The sequence below is a fragment of the Delphinus delphis genome, chromosome 15 (genome assembly GCF_949987515.2).
Source record: "Delphinus delphis chromosome 15, mDelDel1.2, whole genome shotgun sequence".
Lineage (NCBI taxonomy): Eukaryota > Metazoa > Chordata > Mammalia > Artiodactyla > Delphinidae > Delphinus > Delphinus delphis.
In genome coordinates, this window is record NC_082697.1 from 48980521 (window position 1) to 48998376 (window position 17856).

General features: G+C 47.5%; 1 protein-coding gene across 2 annotated transcripts in view; it reads right to left on the reverse strand.

Annotated features, from left to right (window-relative positions):
* Positions 1-725: 725 nt before the first annotated feature.
* LUC7L (LUC7 like) overlaps positions 726-17856 on the reverse strand; it is a 30345-nt gene continuing 13214 nt past the window's right edge. For both annotated transcript variants that reach the window (XM_060031349.1, XM_060031348.1), the window contains 7 exons: positions 12817-12927; positions 11759-11902; positions 7593-7769; positions 5180-5268; positions 2255-2284; positions 1690-1857; positions 726-971 (listed from right to left, as the gene is read on the reverse strand). In XM_060031349.1, coding sequence (XP_059887332.1) covers positions 830-971; positions 1690-1857; positions 2255-2284; positions 5180-5268; positions 7593-7769; positions 11759-11902; positions 12817-12927 — 861 coding nt within the window. In that variant the 3' untranslated portion in view covers positions 726-829. The remainder of the gene's footprint in view (positions 972-1689; positions 1858-2254; positions 2285-5179; positions 5269-7592; positions 7770-11758; positions 11903-12816; positions 12928-17856) is intronic.

Here is a 17856-nt window from a genome sequence, read left to right on the forward strand (position 1 = left end):
TGGTCTCCCACTGTGAGCAGGGTTATGTTCCAGCATGTTCTGGCCCAGCCAGAAGCTCCCTCCAAAAATACTCCCACAAAAGTGAAAACAAGAAAAGAGCTCGCAGTTATACTTTTCTGAAGGGCTCACTTTAGCAATACGTGCAAAAGGGCTGAGGGAGAGTGGGTAACACCACCAGGCCCCCCAAGGGTGAGTCAAACCACACCTGACCCCAAAGTCAGCACGCCCCCCTCTGAAGACCTCGTGGCTGTCATGCAGATACTATGCACGGGTCTTTCTTGGCCCTAAGTAACTCCAAGAGGGGGAACTGTAGTTCATCTGAGCTCGAGTGCCATGCTAAGGCTGCTTACCACAAACCAGACAGGCAGTCCTCGGTAAGAGGGCAGCTCAGACTTCAGAAAGACATGTGGAGCCCACAGAGCAGACGGCCGGGCACATCCGGCCCCAGCCAGTCTGGGTGTTGGAGGTGCACAGCACATCATATGCCAAAAGTCAAAGGGGAGTCCAACGTAAGTCACATTTCTAAGCTCAAGTCAGATGACCCCTGGTGTGTCCCCCAACCTGCGGAAGCCACGGCGAAGTCTAGCACAACCGGGGACAGGAGAGACTGCACCGCGGCCGTCAGGAAGCAGTCTGTCAGGCTATTTATTCCCACTTGACATAACCCAGAACACAGGAGCAACTCTGTACATCTCGAGAAACTCACAGCTAGCTCCAAAACAATAGAAATGGTAAACTACAAAAGATGAGCTGTATTCAGCAAATATAAAGGGTAACGTTAGGCTGTGTCAAACATGTATCGGACTATTTACAGCGCGTGGGCGTGGGTTCAGATCTCGCCGGCCTCCTTTTCCTCCGACCTCCGTGACGCAGTCTTTCCATTGGTGCTCTCGAGCCTCCAGTCGGTGGCCCCCCGCTCACTCCGCCCGCGCTCCCAGGACTCCTCCCTTGAGGCCCGCTCTCTGGAGAACCTGGGAAACAGGAACCAGAGGCTCAGCAAGGGCTGGCCCTCCCTCCTGGCTGCTCCTCAGGCACTGACACCTTGGACCCTCAGCATCAGGCCAGGTAAGGGTAGGACCCACCACGGCTGGAAGGGCCCTAGCAGACCAGACGGTGCCAGGCCTGCCGTCTTGTGCCCAACCCACTGCCCAGGGAGGGCTGGGCAGCCACTAGAAAGTGACATCTGCAAAGGTTTCTAGTAACAGGAAAAGTTTTCACTATAATGTGAACACTGCAAAGGAAAATACGACAAGAGTCCACACATGGAATACGATCCATTATGTAAAAACACAATGGAAAAAAAGATATTTAAAATTCATCATACCAAAGCTAACAGTGGTCGTCTCTGAATATGATCATTAGTGGTGTTTTTTGTTGTTGCTGTTTTTCCTTTAAAAAACCACAACAGAGGTAAGCAGGGCCTAGTCAGGGGCTCTGTGTACCAAAGTGACAGTGAGTGTGCAGCCCGAGCATGGCCATGCCCACGTGCGACCACCTCCTCAGTCTCTCAACCGTCCCAGCCCTGAAGCCATCTGCTGCCCTCGGCTTAGGGCTCTCAGTGCCCTGGGCCCCATTCAGGACTCCTCAAGGCCCTAACACTCTGTCCCACAGATGACAGACCCCCAGACCCTGGCACACAAAGAAGGGTTCACTCCTGGATGCAGCTACTGAAGGAGTCAGAGTAGTTACTTGTATTTCGAACTCCGGTCCCTGGATGCCCGGCGGTGGCCCCGGCTGTGGCTCCGGGAACGGCTTCGGTGGCGCCGGTGTCTGTCTCGGGACCGGGACCGGGACGACTTCCGCCGCTCTCTGGAGGTAGATCTTGACCGCCTCCGACGCCGGTCCCGGGAGCGTGACCTGCAGCAGATGTTCTGCTGATGCTTTACTGTTATCTCCCCTCCTCCCACAAACTTACAACTTGGGTTCACAATAATCCCACCAACTACTCTCTGGTAACTACGGCCAGACCCTTCCCGCTGACGCTTCCTGTACATTGGCCAGGAAACTCCCGTCTGCCCAGCAGGCCCCAGCAGCGCCCTGACTGTCCCTCTCATTGACAGTGGGTCCCCACTCCCACGCTGCACTAAGCCCCAGCCAACGCCAGCTACAAACGGGACTGGAGTCTCACCCACGTCCTGTGCCCTTCATGAGCCAGACCTGACCACCAGATAATAACTGTGAAGCTATAAAGGTTAAGTATTAAGTGCATACAGAAAAGAACATCTCACTGAGAACACATAAATGGAAAACCTACCTCCTGCGATCTCTGGTTCTTGATCCAGACCTAAAATGGAAAAAAAGATGAACAATTTCCCCAAAACAGCTCCATCCCTTACAGCTGAGGGGCGGTGCCTCAAGTTCACGTGGTGAAGGAGGCCCGCCTCCAGCCCCAGCTGCTTGGAGGCAGAACGCAGAGACCAGCACCCAGGGGTCCATGCTGCACTGAGTTGAACCAGTGGCTCTGCAAACTCTTCACAGTGGACACCACCTCAGCTACACAGATAGTCACATGGCAGGTGCAGGGCTGGGCAGGACACCCAAGTTGCAAACACAGGTTCACTGCCAGTGAGTGTCACGTGAGCTCCCTGGGAAACATACAACCAACAACTAAGAAATGCACTTTACAATGAGGTCTCATTTCATTCCAAGCAGAAATTTACAAGATCACCACCAACGTGTGCTCAAGGAGGAAGTGACAAAAGATGCTCTCACATCATGTGGCTGGAGGGTGATCTGACAAAGCCTCTTGAAAAGCAATTTTTGTAACACCTACCAATATTTATATATTATATTCCTTTATCCCAGGAATTCTAAGGAATGTTATAAACCCTCAAACTCATACAAAGATGGTCACTAGATTACTTGTTCAAAAATAGTTTCATAAAAACTTAATCAAAAAATTTTTTTAAAAAGCAAAGGCTTTGGGCTTCCCTGGTGGCACAGTGGTTGAGAGTCCGCCTGCCCATGCAGGGGACGCGGGTTCGTGCCCCGGTCCGGGAAGATCCCACATGCCGTGGAGCGGCTGGGCTGTGAGCCGTGGCCACTGAGCCTACGCGTCCGGAGCCTGTGCTCCGCAACAGGAGAGGCCACAACAGTGAGAGGCCCGCGTACCGCAAAAAAAAAAAAAAAAAAAAAAAAAAAAAGCAAAGGCTTTAAAAAACATAAAAAGCAAAGGCAACAAAAGCAAAAGTCAACAAGTGGGACTACATCAGACTAACAAGCTTCTGCGCAGTGAAGGAAACCATCAACAAAATGAAAAGGCAACCTACTGAACAGGAGAAAATATCTGCAAATCATGTATCTGATAATAGGCTAATATCCAAAACACAAAAAGAACTCTAAACAGAAGGGGAAAAAAAAAAAAGGTAAAAACATGGGCAGAGGACCTGAATAGACATTTTGTCAAAGAAGACATACAGATGGCCAACAGGCACATAAAAAATTGCTCAACGTCACTATTCAGCAGGGAAAAGCAAATCAGAACCATAATGAGATATCACCTCACACCTGTCAGAATGGCTGTCATCAAAAAGACAAGAAATACACTTGTTTGTGAGGATGTAGAGAAACGGGAATCTTTGTGCACTGTTGGTGGGAATGTAAATTGGTGCAGTCACTATGGAAAACAGAAAGGAGGTTCCTCAAAAAATTAAAATGGAACTACAATATCCAGAAATTCCAATTCCGGGTATTTTTACCTAAAGGAAATGAAATCACAATCTTGAAAAGATAGCTGCACCCCCATGTTCACTGCAGCATTATTTACAGTAGCCTAAACATGGTAACAACCTAAGTGTCCACTGATAGATGAACGGATAAAGATGATGTGGTTGTACGTATACAGTGGGATGTTATTCAGCCACAAAAAAGATGGAATCATGCCATGTGTAACAATATGGATGGACCTTGACAGCATTATGGTAAGTGAAATAAGTTAGACAGAAAAAGATAAATACTGTATGATCTCAGTTATATGTGAAATCGAAAAAAACCCAAACCCATAGATACAGAGAACAGACTGGTGGTTGCCAGAGGTAGGGAAATGGGGGTGGACAAAAGGGGTGAAGGTGGGAGAATAAAAGGATATAGTTAATTACAGCATCATAGTAGGGACTTTGTGTAGCCTTCAAGAGCACAGCTGCTATGGGAAGGTCTCACATGTGGAGGGTCCCACATATACCCATGCACACAACATGTCCAGCGACTGTCGTCACCTCTGTGTCTTTTTACTTAATATATTTTTACAGTGTTTTGAGTCTATTTATAATCAGAATCTGTTAGATAGTTAAAATAATGAAAAGAAACACAAAAGATACAATAAAGGATTATTTGTCCTGAGTTATTCACTAAGGAATTCCTCCAGGAAAGCCCAGTTTCTGTGCCCAATATGAGAGCGTGGTTACTCGGCGCTCCAGCCTCTTCCTTGAACTCTGACCAGACCCACTGTCTCCACCTGCATGTCTCTTAGGCTGAAAGGATGTCTCTTAGGCTCAAATACAGCCACGGCCAAATTTTCCTCCCCACCTCCTCCTCATCCCAACACACCATTCCCAGTCTCCCCACCGCCATAAGCGGCCACTCCTGGTCAGAAACCCTGAGCCAGCTCCACTCCCCCTTTGCACAACTCGCTCTGTCCACTAGCAAATCCTATCAGCTCCACCCCCAGAACACATCATTCCCTCCTGGCCCTCACAGGGTTCGAAATGCCACCTCCTTGGCCTGGACCCCAGCTAGCTCACGTTCTCTCTGCTTCCACCCTACCACCCACGAGCCTGGGCCCACACCGGAGCCCGTCCCTGGTGGGTCCTGCCCATGGCGGCGTGAGAGCATGTTCCTCTCTGGTGTCCCAGTTCCTGCCTGTCCTGCTGGTCAAGGGCTGCTCCACAGGAGGTGCTGTGACAGGTCCCCCTCCACCCCTGCCAGGGAGTCCACATCTTTCTAGGTAAGCATCAGGTGGCCACAGCTGCTCGAGCGGCTTGGGTGTCCTGTCCACACCACACAGCTGTGCACACAGGTCCTCCTGGACCAGCCAGAACCTCGCATGACCGAACGTGCTATGTGTTTGCTTATTTTTCTTTTAAGAGCCACCCAGGTAACTGGCAGACCTCAACTGTCAAGGGCAGTAAATATGCAGTGCTGCCAGGAAGAAGTGGGGTGTCCTCAGGTCGCATGTGCTCACCTCCTGCTCAGTCGTTCTTCCCGCTCCCTCTCCTCTCTCCTCCTCAGCCGATCCTGATTTCTCTTCTCCTGCTTTTCAGCCACAGTTTTCTAAATCAACAAAAAATTGGAAGATGGGGGAGGAACAAGTCACACACTAGAGTGAACATTATTGAACAAAGCACCTTTATGTGACCTCAATACTGACAATTTAAGAACCTAAGAGAAACTCAGGAAACAGGAACACATTCTTCATAAAACCTCTTAAACAATGGAAAATACATGGGAAAAAAAAACCCTTTATCATTTTACAAGTTCAGTGACAAACTACATACCTAAGTGCTGTACATCTAAGTCACAGAAATTTTATCATATTGCTCAAATCAATCCATAAATTTAATTTTTTTACCCCAAGGAGACTCCACAAACTTCATGTAAAAGAGAAAACATGTATCTGACCGAATCCATCTTGCTGCAGGAGCCAATCTGCCCTGCCAAGTTGCAGCCTGCCCCGGGGTGCTGGCGGGGCTTCCTGGGAACAGCAAGCTCCACACGTCCCATCAGGCTGGGTCATGGTGAGCACAGTGGACAAGGAAGGCAGACAGGCAGGAGGTGGCCTAGCAACCCCCCTGCCAGAGCACTATCCACTGGCTAGCTCAGAGCACCCCAAAATCAACTCGGAGCCTTTCAATGCCCCTCCTTGCGCTGCTGAAGGGAAGGCCCTGAGGGGGAGGAACTTAGAGCCAGGAGACAAAGGCCCGAGAGGGCATAAAGGGTGACCTTAAATCTCAGTTCGGATGGGAGCCAGGCCCCAGGAAGAGAAGGCGTGGCCAGGACAAGGAGAGGCCGAGAACCGGCCTGTGGGCTGGCATCACCTCCTTCCCAAACCCTCCCCACTCCCTAAAACACTAGGTTTCCCCACCTGAGGAAAGTCCTCACTCTTCTCACCCTGCATCCACCTTGGAGCATGGCCCAGGGGGTGCACAGCCCAGGGCAGGTGCACACCTCCAGTACCACTGGGAGTGAAGCCATCTCTGATTAGGGCACACAACTCCCACCTTCCTTATCGTTAAGAGGTGCGCTTCCAAATACATTTTCTGTTGATAGTTTAACAGCTATTTATCAAAATCTGTAACTTAGTTGGGTTGTTCTATCAACTATATACTGCTCATAACTGCAATGACAATACATGACTTCTAGATCAAGTGAATACTTAAATTCTAAAGGTTTCAATGTATTCTGAAGCAAAGGTACATCTTAAGAAAAAAACAAAAGGCTTTCAGATATAAGAAACATTAGGACAAAATTCTGGGGTGTTATGGAATGGTAAGACAATTTAAAGGAAATTCCCTAAGGAGCAGATTTTTAATGGGGATGGTAGTTGACACCAAATTGTTATTTACATTCTACTGACTACATATAAAATATTTTTACGTGTTTTATACCCATAAATTTATAAGAAAAAAATTCCAACTTAAAAATGTGTGACAAAGAATATGATTTTTCAAAATTCTACTGGGAGCACAGGAGCAAATGTTTCAAGAACAGTGCTGAGACTGACACCCAGCTCCCTCTCCCAGGGCCGAGTCGCACATCACTTATGGGGGACCGTCCTTGGATGCAGGGCTCTGCCACCCGCTGCTCCTTCCTGGGGGCACACAAGGCCCAAGGCCTTGACTACTGTGGTGTCCTACAGTCAGGTGCCATGTGTCTGTCCTTCCAATAGATTTCAGGTGTCTGGATAAAAGGCCTGCACATTTCCCAGCATCCCATCATAGGGTCCCAGTACACAATTAGGGAAAGCACCATCCATTTGAAGAAGACAATTCAAAATATCACAAACTTATTTAATCTTCCTCCTTGGCATTCTGTACCCAAGATGTCGAATGTTGTAGAGCTTAACCCAGAACAATGAGGAGCCCCGAGGAAGGGACACAGGCATCCAACAGTGGGCCAGGGCTATCAGAAAATGCCCCATCACCTTCTCAACCTTCTAGCCAGACCACCCTCCATGTGTCCGCCTCTGTCCAAGAAAAAAAACTGCAGACTACTGGCTCTTTCCCATCACCAACAGAAGTGTTTTCAGAGGGGTACGAGAACTCTCTGTACCGTGGGACTGAATTCTGCCATTTTCCTCTGTAAACAAGGGGTAGCAGACTAAATAAATATCCCAGGCTCTGCTGGATTCTGAGATCTTAGATCTCTTGTGGGAACATATGGATGAAATCTGAGTAGTTCACTGTAAAACTCAAGTATAAAACCAAGGCATGATCTTAGAATCAGAACAGAAGGTTTTCAGTACCTCCACCAACCCCCCCTCCAAAAAAAACCAAAACAAAAACAAAAAAGAACACAAGGTTTTCTAAAAGCAAAGAGATGTGAAGACAATCAGAAAACTTCTCGGGTTTTTTCAGAAACGCAACACATTAACATACCCTTAACTGATCGAGCTTCTCACGGATCTGAATGAACCCCAAGTGTAACTTGCCCCCGAAGTGGTCTGCAAGACGACGATCATTGTCATGGAGACCAAGGTAGGCTGAACAGACTTCACAAACACGCAGCTTCTGCTGCTGAAAACTGGATGCAGGCATGGAATTCCTGTATTCTTCCTGGAGAATGGGAAGAGAGTGAGAGTCAAATGTCACTGTCTACTCAGCCCCTAAAATGGAAGTATGTGAAGGGACTACAGAGATGACTTTTTTTTTGGCTACGTGGCATGTGGGATTGAACCCGGGGGTCCTGGCAGTGAAAGTGCCAAGTACTAAGTACTAGACCACCAGGGAATTCCCTAGAGATGACTTTTTTTTTTTAAACGTTTTATTTATTTTTTGGCTGTGTTGGGTCTTCGTTGCTGCGCGGGCTTTCTCTAGTTGTGGCGAGCGAGGGCTACTCTTCGTTGCGGTGGCTTCTCTTGTTGCGGAGCACGGGCTCTAGGTATGCGGGCTTCAGTAGTTGTGGCATGCAGGATCAGTAGTTGTGGCGCATGGGCTTAGTTGCTCCACAGCATGTGGGATCTTCCCAGACCAGGGCTCAAACCCGTGTCCTCTGCACTGGCAGGTGGATTCTTAACAACTGCACCACCAGGGAAGTCCGAGATGACTTTCAAATACATAAAAACTGAATCGTTTACAAAGCTTCAGATTCTTGTAACCAGCCCAATTTTAATTGTTTAAGAAATGAACTACCAGTCATGATTTCAAAGCAACAAGGGGTATTCAGAACACTCAGACACACAGGATGCTGTGTGTGCTAAAAGGCTAGCAGGGAAGGTGAGTCCCCTGCTATGGTGGAGAGCTCTGCAAAGACCAAAGAAACAAGAGGAGAGAATCTTCAACAGAGGTCTTAAAAAACAAACAAAAAACCTAAACCAAAGAGACGAGCAAAAAACACAGGAGTATCTACGGAGATTGTCCCAATGTTCAGGAAACTGTATCCCAACACAGCTCCAAAAGCTAAAATTTGGAAGGACAAATACATTAGACACTCTCTTCAAAGGAGGAAGTGTGCCAAATGGAACAAAGCACACTCCGTCCTGCAGCCAGTGCAGTCTGAGTCTAATCCTAAGAAGTCACTAGGGACTTCCCTGGTGGCGCAGTGGTTAAGAATCCGCCTGCCAATGCAGGGGACATGGGTTCGAGCCCTGGTCTGGGAAGATCCCACATGCCGCAGATCAACTAAGCCTGTGCACCACAACTACTGAAGCCCGCACGCCTAGAGCCCGTGCTCCACAACAAGAGAAGCCACTGCAATGAGAGGCCCACGCACTGCAATGAAGAGCAGCCCCCACTCACTGCAACTAGAGAAAGCCTGTGTGCAGCAACAAAGACCCAATGCAGCCAAAAATTAATTAAAAAAAAAAAAAAAGTCACTCGGCTTCAAAGCAAAATACACGAAACACAAAAGAAAATGAACCAGAACATGGTTACTGCCGCTTGTGCTCAAGTTAAAACATTCCTTCAAAATCTAGGTTTAAGAAATGCATTTCAATAATCATTTGCCCTTAAAGGGAAGACTGAATGTAGTAATCTTCCATTAATTCACACATTCAAAATGTTCCCTAGGAAATGCAAATCAGAATAAGACATCACATCACTCACTAAACCGGCAAAGGTACAGAAAGGCACTCTAGTGCCCAGGACCCCCACTGTCCTTACTCCGGCCACTGTCCCCATCCTCATCACCTGAGTGCCCCCCATAGGCCTTCCTCAGAACTACAGGACAGAACAGGATGGGGTAGGGTGCTCTTCCTCCCCTTAGCAGGAGGCAAGGCTGTCTCGTCATCCTAAGAAATGATACAGAGAGGTGCTGCGTACTCTTTACCCAGTTTCCCCCAATGGTTCTATCTTTAAAAACTATAGCACAACATCACAGAAAGAACACAGTGATACAGTCAAGGTTCAGAACATCCATCACCACACAGGTCCTGCCTGCTGCCCCTTCACAGCCACACCCACTTCTCTGACTCCTGGTGACCACCAATCTGCTCTCCATTCTTATGGTTTGGTCATTTTAAGAATGTTATATAACATATCCACATAGCCCTTTGGGATTGACTTTTTTCACTCAGAATAATTACAACTGATTTTGAAAGAGATTAGAGGAAGGCATTCAAAGTTTTACAACTACAGAGAGGGGCAGAATAATATCACAAATAGTGTACCCACCATATTCAGCACTTCTGCTTAAGGTTTTTGTTTTTCTTTTAATGAAAGATATAGAACATTATGATGGAAATTCAGTTCCTGATGTTTCCCTCTCTAGTGTCTGTTCTCTCTCTCCCCAGAGGCATTCGTGTGCGTTCAGCATAATCTTCAGTGCTGTCTCTGTACTTCACTGCACATGTGGACCCATAAACCATGTGTGCACCTGGGGCATTTAGAAGTCCTGCGTCAGCACTACAGGTCTTTCTCCCACCTGTGTTGCTGGAGAGTTCTCTCCAGGATGTTGCAGGCAGATGTGTTCAGTTCGTTCACTGCTGCAGGACTCCATTTCAGGGGCACATGGCTGTTTGTCCATGGGTGGTTTTCCAGGTTACCGACGGTTGCTCATTTTACCAGTTCTGCTGTGAGCGCCCTTCCACCTGCCTTCTAGCAAGGATGCTTGGAGTCCTGGGCACAAGTTGCCATGGGTCCCCTATCCTGCTGCCCTCTTGGCTGTCTGCAGACATCCAAGTGGTGAACCCCACATCTACAATCATTCAGCCTATGCATAAATCTCGGAGCCATCTCACGGGTTTCTGGTGTCTGCTCTGCTCTTCAAAGCAGGAAGGCTTGGCCTCAGGACTCGCTAAGAGGCCGCAGAGCTTCCTTCCTGACCCTCTGGCCTTTCTGCTGGAGCTGTCAGCAACCGAGGGAGCCTGACTTTTTTTCTTACATGTAAACATAAATTTCCCATTTAAGTACACAGGGGTTTAGTATACAGCCGTGTAGGATTTCTACGCAGGACTTGCGACTCTTCATGCACACGTCATTGCCTGAGTGGGCCTCGCTCGAACACCCACAGGCAGTCGGCAGTACTCGTGTATTCAGCTGAGAATCGTTGTGTCATCGCTGAGCTGCTACTATGTATCAGGCACCATGACAAGCCGGGGGTGCAGCAACAACCAAAACCAGCCCTGCACTGGGGCACCGCCCACTCCACCATTTCACCTCTACCCACCATTCTGAGAACCTTCTCATCTGGTCTCAGCTAAGGGCCTTCCAGGGTCCCCCTGTCCTACCTGGACACGCCCTGCACCCCCCAAGTGCACCCATCTTCATCAGAATTAATCTTATCCGTTGCTCACATTCCTTTCTGCCTGGCCCCCCTCTCCACAGCAGTATCATCTCCAACAGGAGAGGGAGTCTTCCGGCTTGCTCACAACTAGAGAAGTGCCTGGCCCATAGCTGGAGTTTGACAAGCACTTACTAAAGGAACACACCTGCCCCTTCTTCCTCTGACTACCATTCCCACCGTTCTCGAAGCCTACCCAAGCCATCTCCGATTCCAGCAGTGAGATTTGAGAACCAGGGAGTATGCAACAGAGGAAATCATCTAGGAGGAAAACGCTTGTCACGGATACAGACATTGAGTCCCTGACTCAGCTTCTCCACCACACAGCAGTGTGTCCTGGCCTGGCAGCCTAGCGGACACCACCTGGGTACCACCCGCAACCTGCACGGGTCTCTCTACTGAGGACACAGTGTCACTAAGCACCAGGCCTCACTGTACATAGCATCTGCAATGCAAGTCTGGCCCAATTACACCAGGTGAACACCCACCATGCTGCCCCCTCCCTGGGAGCCAGATGGACAGACGGCAGGTGCTCACTAACACTCCTCCGCTGACTGTTATACCCAGGACGCACTCTACACGTGGGAATAATGCGCAGAGCTGGCAAGTGCCTAGTCTGAGGCCACACGGGGTCACAGGGGCAGAGTGAAGACACAAACCCCAGTGTGTGCTGACTCTAAACCGTATAATCCTGACAATACACCACGTTATTTCCAACTCCTTCCCAATATGTATACAAAAAAAGAAGGCATGGCTTAATCTTAACCCAAAAGGTCAACTCTGGAGTTACTACTTCCTCCCTCTCTAAGACATTTTTGTCACCAACCTCAGCTTCTTTTTTCTTTGCACGGACTTTCTCCACTTCCATAAGAATCTTCTGGGATTCATCCACATTTCCTTCAGCTCCTAGCTGTTCAGCTTTAGCAAGAAGCTTCCCTATTTCTTCGTTCAACTCATGTACTTTTTCTGCCTAGGAAAGAGAAACAATCAGGTAAGGAGACATCTAAAAACAACAGATTTTTTAATGCAAAGAAAACGAGTGTTTCTCTTGTTGCATTTCTGGTCTGTTCCACTGAAAATATTAGAACAGCTGGAAACCCTCACTGATGACATGTGAATTCTAACAATTACGACATCCTTAACGCCACCGAGACTGATCATAACTAGACCTGTGCACCACGTTCCAATAAAAGCAGTGGCACCGCTGTTACTGCCAACAGGCTGCAAGGACCATCATGTGGGTCAGCTTCTAGACCATCTCTTTTTATGCCTTCTATTACAGTTCAATCTTCTGGGTAAGGGTAAAAAAATGCATGGGTCTAAATGCATACACTTATACTGTAAGCAAAATGCCTAATTATTGGGATTTGCTTTCAGAAATAAAACGGCACCGTTGACCCAGTTTGCAACTGTCTATTTCCTAAGAAATGCTTTTATAAAACTGAAAGGAAAAAAGACACTGAAGAGAGTTCCACTGAAGAGGAGACAAGGGTCATCCAGATGACACACGGGCCAATTCCACACAGATCTACTTTCTTCTTCCATGATATGGATGCACCACAGTTTAACCATTTCCCTGCTAACTTTTCTCATTTCCTGTTTTATGTAGGGATGTTAAAAAAAAATTAAAAAAAGAAACTTTAAAACATACGCACACGCGCGCACACACACAAAAAACAAAACAAAACAAACAAAAAAACCCACACGCACAGTGTGGGGAGGGGCTAAGAGCTCAGCGACGGCCTTCCCTCCTCACTGGGAACAGCCAAGGCAGTGGGTACCATCCATCCCAAAGATGCATCCTCAGCAGTGACCGTGACTGCTAGCCCAGTGGCAGACCAGTTCTTACGACAACAATGTGAGGCGAAGGCCTCCCCAGCATACCTTTGCGGAAACTTCTGCACTGATCTCCTCTTGCGTCTCTGCCAGCCGCTTCTTGGCAAGCTCAGTTCTCCGATCACACTCAGCAATAAAGGACTCCAAGTGATCCATCGCCTAGCTCAGGAGAGGCAGAGAGCTACAGTCAGTGACATGCCTACGACCTCAGAACTCACGTGTTCGATAGGAAATAACAGTCCTGGGTTGGTTCTTAAAGCCTGTAGGTTCAGTGGGAAGATCTGAAGCTACACTACAGCTAAAATGTCCACAATCACATTCAATTAAGGGGCTCTGTTAAACCAAATGACCACTCAAAAGCATGTCTTCTCATCTGATTTATTTATTTCCAAAATTTGTAAAAGAACCCCCATCCCTCAACAATGTTTCCAAGAAATTTCTGAGGAAAATTAAAACACCTGGCCATAACTAACAGTGGTCTCTGAGGGTCAGAAAACGCTGGACTGAGCTAATGTCAGAGGCCCTCTCCTGGTGAGTCGTGGGAGATGCAGATGATGTACTCACTGGTCTTTGTGAGCCACGTAAATATTATTCCCTCATGTTCTGAGGGTAGAGTTCCCCCTTCCACCTCAAAACAAAACAATAGAACAAATGTTACTGAGAGCTGTGAACACGTTTAGTTATTGCCCACCGTCTAAAGTAGCGGGAAAACTGGTTACTACTTACCCAAAAAGGTAAAGGAAAAGACACTCTGTAAAGAGTTGGTGGGAATCAATAAAATACCAATTAATAAGCAGTCACATATGCTAAGCACTTAATTTGCCGTAATTAGTCAAAGGCCCCAACATAACTTCAGATAAACATACAAACAGGACGTCACTTTCCCAACTGTCAGGCTAGGACCAGTGATAAGTAGCACCTCCCAAGTTGCTGAAGTCAGCATCATGTTACATAGACAGCAAGTGAGGTTAGCAGTGGATGACCAGGTTAGACAGGGTGAATGATCCACCGCTGAAAGATAGAGAAAGGAAAGTTCTGGGTGGAAATGATAATAAGGCAGGTGAAAGTTAGGCCAACGGACCAAGGAGTGATAATCTATGTCTCTTCCTCCAAATATGGTCAGGAGAGAGCACTCCTCAAGGATTGGTGTGACACTGGAATGGACAGTAGGGACACTGGAGAGGATTACAGTCCCCTCTTTTCAAATGAATGCATACTTGGGAGTAGGTCAAGATAGGGAAGAGGCTCGTGATGGTGCCAAGCCCCACTGCCCACAAGGCCAACTCCCAGATTTCACTCTACACACTTGGAACTCAGGACCTCTTTCCTGTCATTGGTCCCCAAATATTCTCAATAAACATTTCACTATGTTCAAATCAAACGAGCAGGAAAGCCGATGACTGGCATTTGTTTGCATGCATGCACTGCATTTCCTGGAAGTATGTCAAGTTGACCAGCTCTGCTGACAAGGTGGGGACTTGCCAGGATCAGAGCGCCAGTGAGCTGACTCGGGTCATGTACCATCTGTGTTCACCTGGAACAACAGCTCCTAACAGACCAGCCTGAGAGGTGCAAGGGTCATGCATGCACACGTGCTGAGACTTTGATGCAGAGTTCCTCTATTGTCTACCCAAAAAGAGGGATCTCACACCTGACACAGCCAGGGATCTGCTCAACAGGGGTTGAGTGGGGAATACACATTGACAGTTCTGCCAGTGCCTTTACCAATCAAGGCAACCAGCTGCATCTAAGCAAAATATAAACTGACTCAGACATCTGATAAGCTAAAAATTAAATGGTAAACTTCACAACACAGACTAGACATACTGCAGAGACGTCTCTTAACTGCCATGTTCTTTAAAAGATGGCTCTGTCCTACTGCCCCTCCCTCTCTTCAATGTGCTTCTCAATTCCATATTGGTTCCTAAATCAAAAAGCAGGTTTAGCATTTCCCTGGTGGTACAGTGGTTAAGAATCCGCCTGCCAATGCAGGGGACACAGGTTTAAGCCCTGGCCCGGGAAGATCCCACATGCCACGCAGCAACTAAGCCCATGCACAACTACTGAGCCTGCACTCTAGAGCCTGCGAGCCGCAACTACTGAAGCCTGCGCCCCCTAGAGCCCGTGATCTGCAACAAGAGAAGCCACCACATGAGAAGCCCATGCACCGCAACGAAAAGTAGCCCCCTCACGCCGCAACTAGAGAAAGCCTGCATGCAGCAATGAAGACCCAAGGCAGCCAAAAAAAAAAGCAGGTTTAAATGATTAAAAAAAAAAAAAAAGGTACTCAAATCTAAAAATTAAGTCCTAATCACAAGGTACCACTTACTAGGAAGTTATCCACCTTTGTAATTCAGGGGTGGTGTGATGAACCATGAACTACTCAGGGGGCCTGGGCACACCACTGGCACAGGGGGCACACAGGTCTCACTGCCGCTGGAGGCTGTCCGTCCACACACAGGACCATGAGGTGCTCTCCCTGACCCTGCCTGCCTAGCAGCATCAGTGAGCCTGAGGAGCTCATGCTGTCAGCAGAACAGTCACAGCAAACGTGTGCCTCAATAAAGCCACGCAGGGGCTCTCAAGGTACCCAATTTTCAGATGAAGAAATGGAGGCACAGTCTCCAAACTCCTGAGTGACGGCATCAGGATGCAAAGCCCCTTGTGGTTTGACTCCAAAGTACCTACACTTAGTCCTCACAGTTCTGAGGCAGTTTTCACCAGCCCAGTTTATAGAAAATAGAAAAGGGCAAAATAACTTGCCCAGGGTCACACAAGGACTCTCACCCAGGACCTGACTGGGAAAGCGTGACTGTCACACTGCACACCTACAGAGACCAGGTGTAAGCAGAACCGGTCCCATTAGTTGATATGGTGTGTTGCTCTGGAAACCTGTCAAATAAAACATCACAAAGCAAGACAATGTGGGGGAAAAGTGAACCATATTTTCACTGAATTAGAGAGAAGCAAATCTTTACATTTTCCACATGTGAACACTGAAGAAATGGGCTGCCCTGTAACCTTAATGTTCTGTGTGTCTGTGTTCAAGTTGAAAAACTTGAGATGTATTTACAGAGATGACCAATTCCCTCTCCTAGGGAATTCCATAACACTCTCAAGAAATCAAGGCCTGGTCCTGGTGCAGTCAGAATGAGGCTGTACTGGGCTAGAAGGAGCCAATGGTGAGGCACTTTCTCCCAGATAACCTGAATTTGGGGTGGAAAAGTGCCAGAGGTCCCAGCCATCAGCCCAAGCTGAGGGTCTAGGCAGTGAACACCTACACAAAGAAACACCTTTATGACAACCCTGTCAGGCCCACAAAGAAATACCTTTTTACACCTTTCTGACTGGCAAAAACTGAAAGTTTGGTAACTCGCTGCTCTGTTAGTAAAAATGTGAAAATGGGAACTCTCACACATCACTGGTGGGATCATTCACCCCTCTGGAGAATTCCGTGACACTAACTACCAAAACGACAAAAGCACATCCTTTCTGGGCCAACAGTCCCGCTTCTAGGGATCTTTCCTAGATACACTCACAATGTGCCAATGTGCAATGCAGCACTATGACCATCAACAGGGCATGGTCCTATAAAACAGACACACATCCTGTGGAATACTATGTAGACACAAATGGATGAAGTACACTATACAATAGGAAATAATCTCAAAGATATGCTGAAAACTTAAACCAAAAAAAAGGGAAGCGGGGGCAGATATAGAGCACGTGTACAGCAGACTACTATTTGTGTTTAAAAAAAAAGAGGGTTTCCCTGGTGGCATAGTGGTTAAGAATCCGTCTGCCAATGCGGGGGACACGGGTTTGAGCCCCGGTCCGGGAAGATCCCACATGCCGCGGAGCGACTAAACCCATGTGCCACAACTACTGATACTGCACTCTGGAGCCGGCAAGCCACAACTACTGAGCCCACGTGCCACAACTACTGAAGCCTGCGCACCTAGAGCCTGTGTTCCACAACGAGAAGCCACTGTGATGAGAAGCCCACACACCGCAACGAAGAGTAGCCTCCGCTCACCACAACTAGAGAAAGCCTGTGCACAGCAACGAAGACCCAACACAGCCATAAATAAATAAAATTTATAAAAATAAAATAAAATAGAAAGTAGAGATACATGTCCCTCAGGTATCCACATAATCTCTGAAGGAAAGAGAAGAAACCGAACAACTTGTTACCTCTGGGGCCAACCAGGGGGCTAAAGAACAGAGAAGGAGGCAGGCTTCACAACATACCTTTCGTATCTCAAACTCTTAATCACGTGAGTGTTTTACATGTTTTTAAGTTACTGACAGGACTTCCCTGGTGGTCCAGTGGTGAAGAGTCTGCCTTCCAATGAAGGTGATGCAGGTTCAATCCCTGGTCAGGGAACTAAGATTCCATATGCTTCCATATGGGGAAACTAAGACTGCATGCCACAACTGGAGAGCCTGCGATCTGCAACTATTGAGCCTGTGTGCTCCAACTACTGAACACATGTGCCACAAAAAAGAGCCCGTGCGCTGCAAAGAAAGATCCTGTGTGCCGCAACTAAGACCCAATGCAGCCAAATAAATAAATAAACAACTGACAAGCAGTAACCCTAGTGACATAACTGATCTAGGCAATAATCCTCAACTGCTGCTTAAAGCATGAGGCCAAAGGCTGATGGGGGCCTGTGCAACCAAGTCAGGCTGCCTGTGCCACCCAATTCCACTGACGTTTTGCCACCCAAGGTGACGCACCAGCCAGTGCCCGTCCCGGCCCCTGCACTACTCTGTCAAACGAGAACCTGATTCTGACCGTCAAGCTTCCAGATCTAACTCCCAGGTTATAGGAAGTTTCAAAGATAAAGGAAAACACATTAAAAAGACTGCATTATAAGGATGCAATCAGCAAAATCCAGGATATGAGAGACTTAAAAATTAATTTCTTCAAACAAACAGATTTAAAATGACTTACAATACATCCTAATGTGTGGCTCTTATTTTGAATTCTGAGTCAAACAAATGATCGTAAAAAAAATACTTTTTGAGATAGTCTGGGAAATTTGAGGACTTAGATAATGTTAAAAAATTATTTTTTTTTTTTTT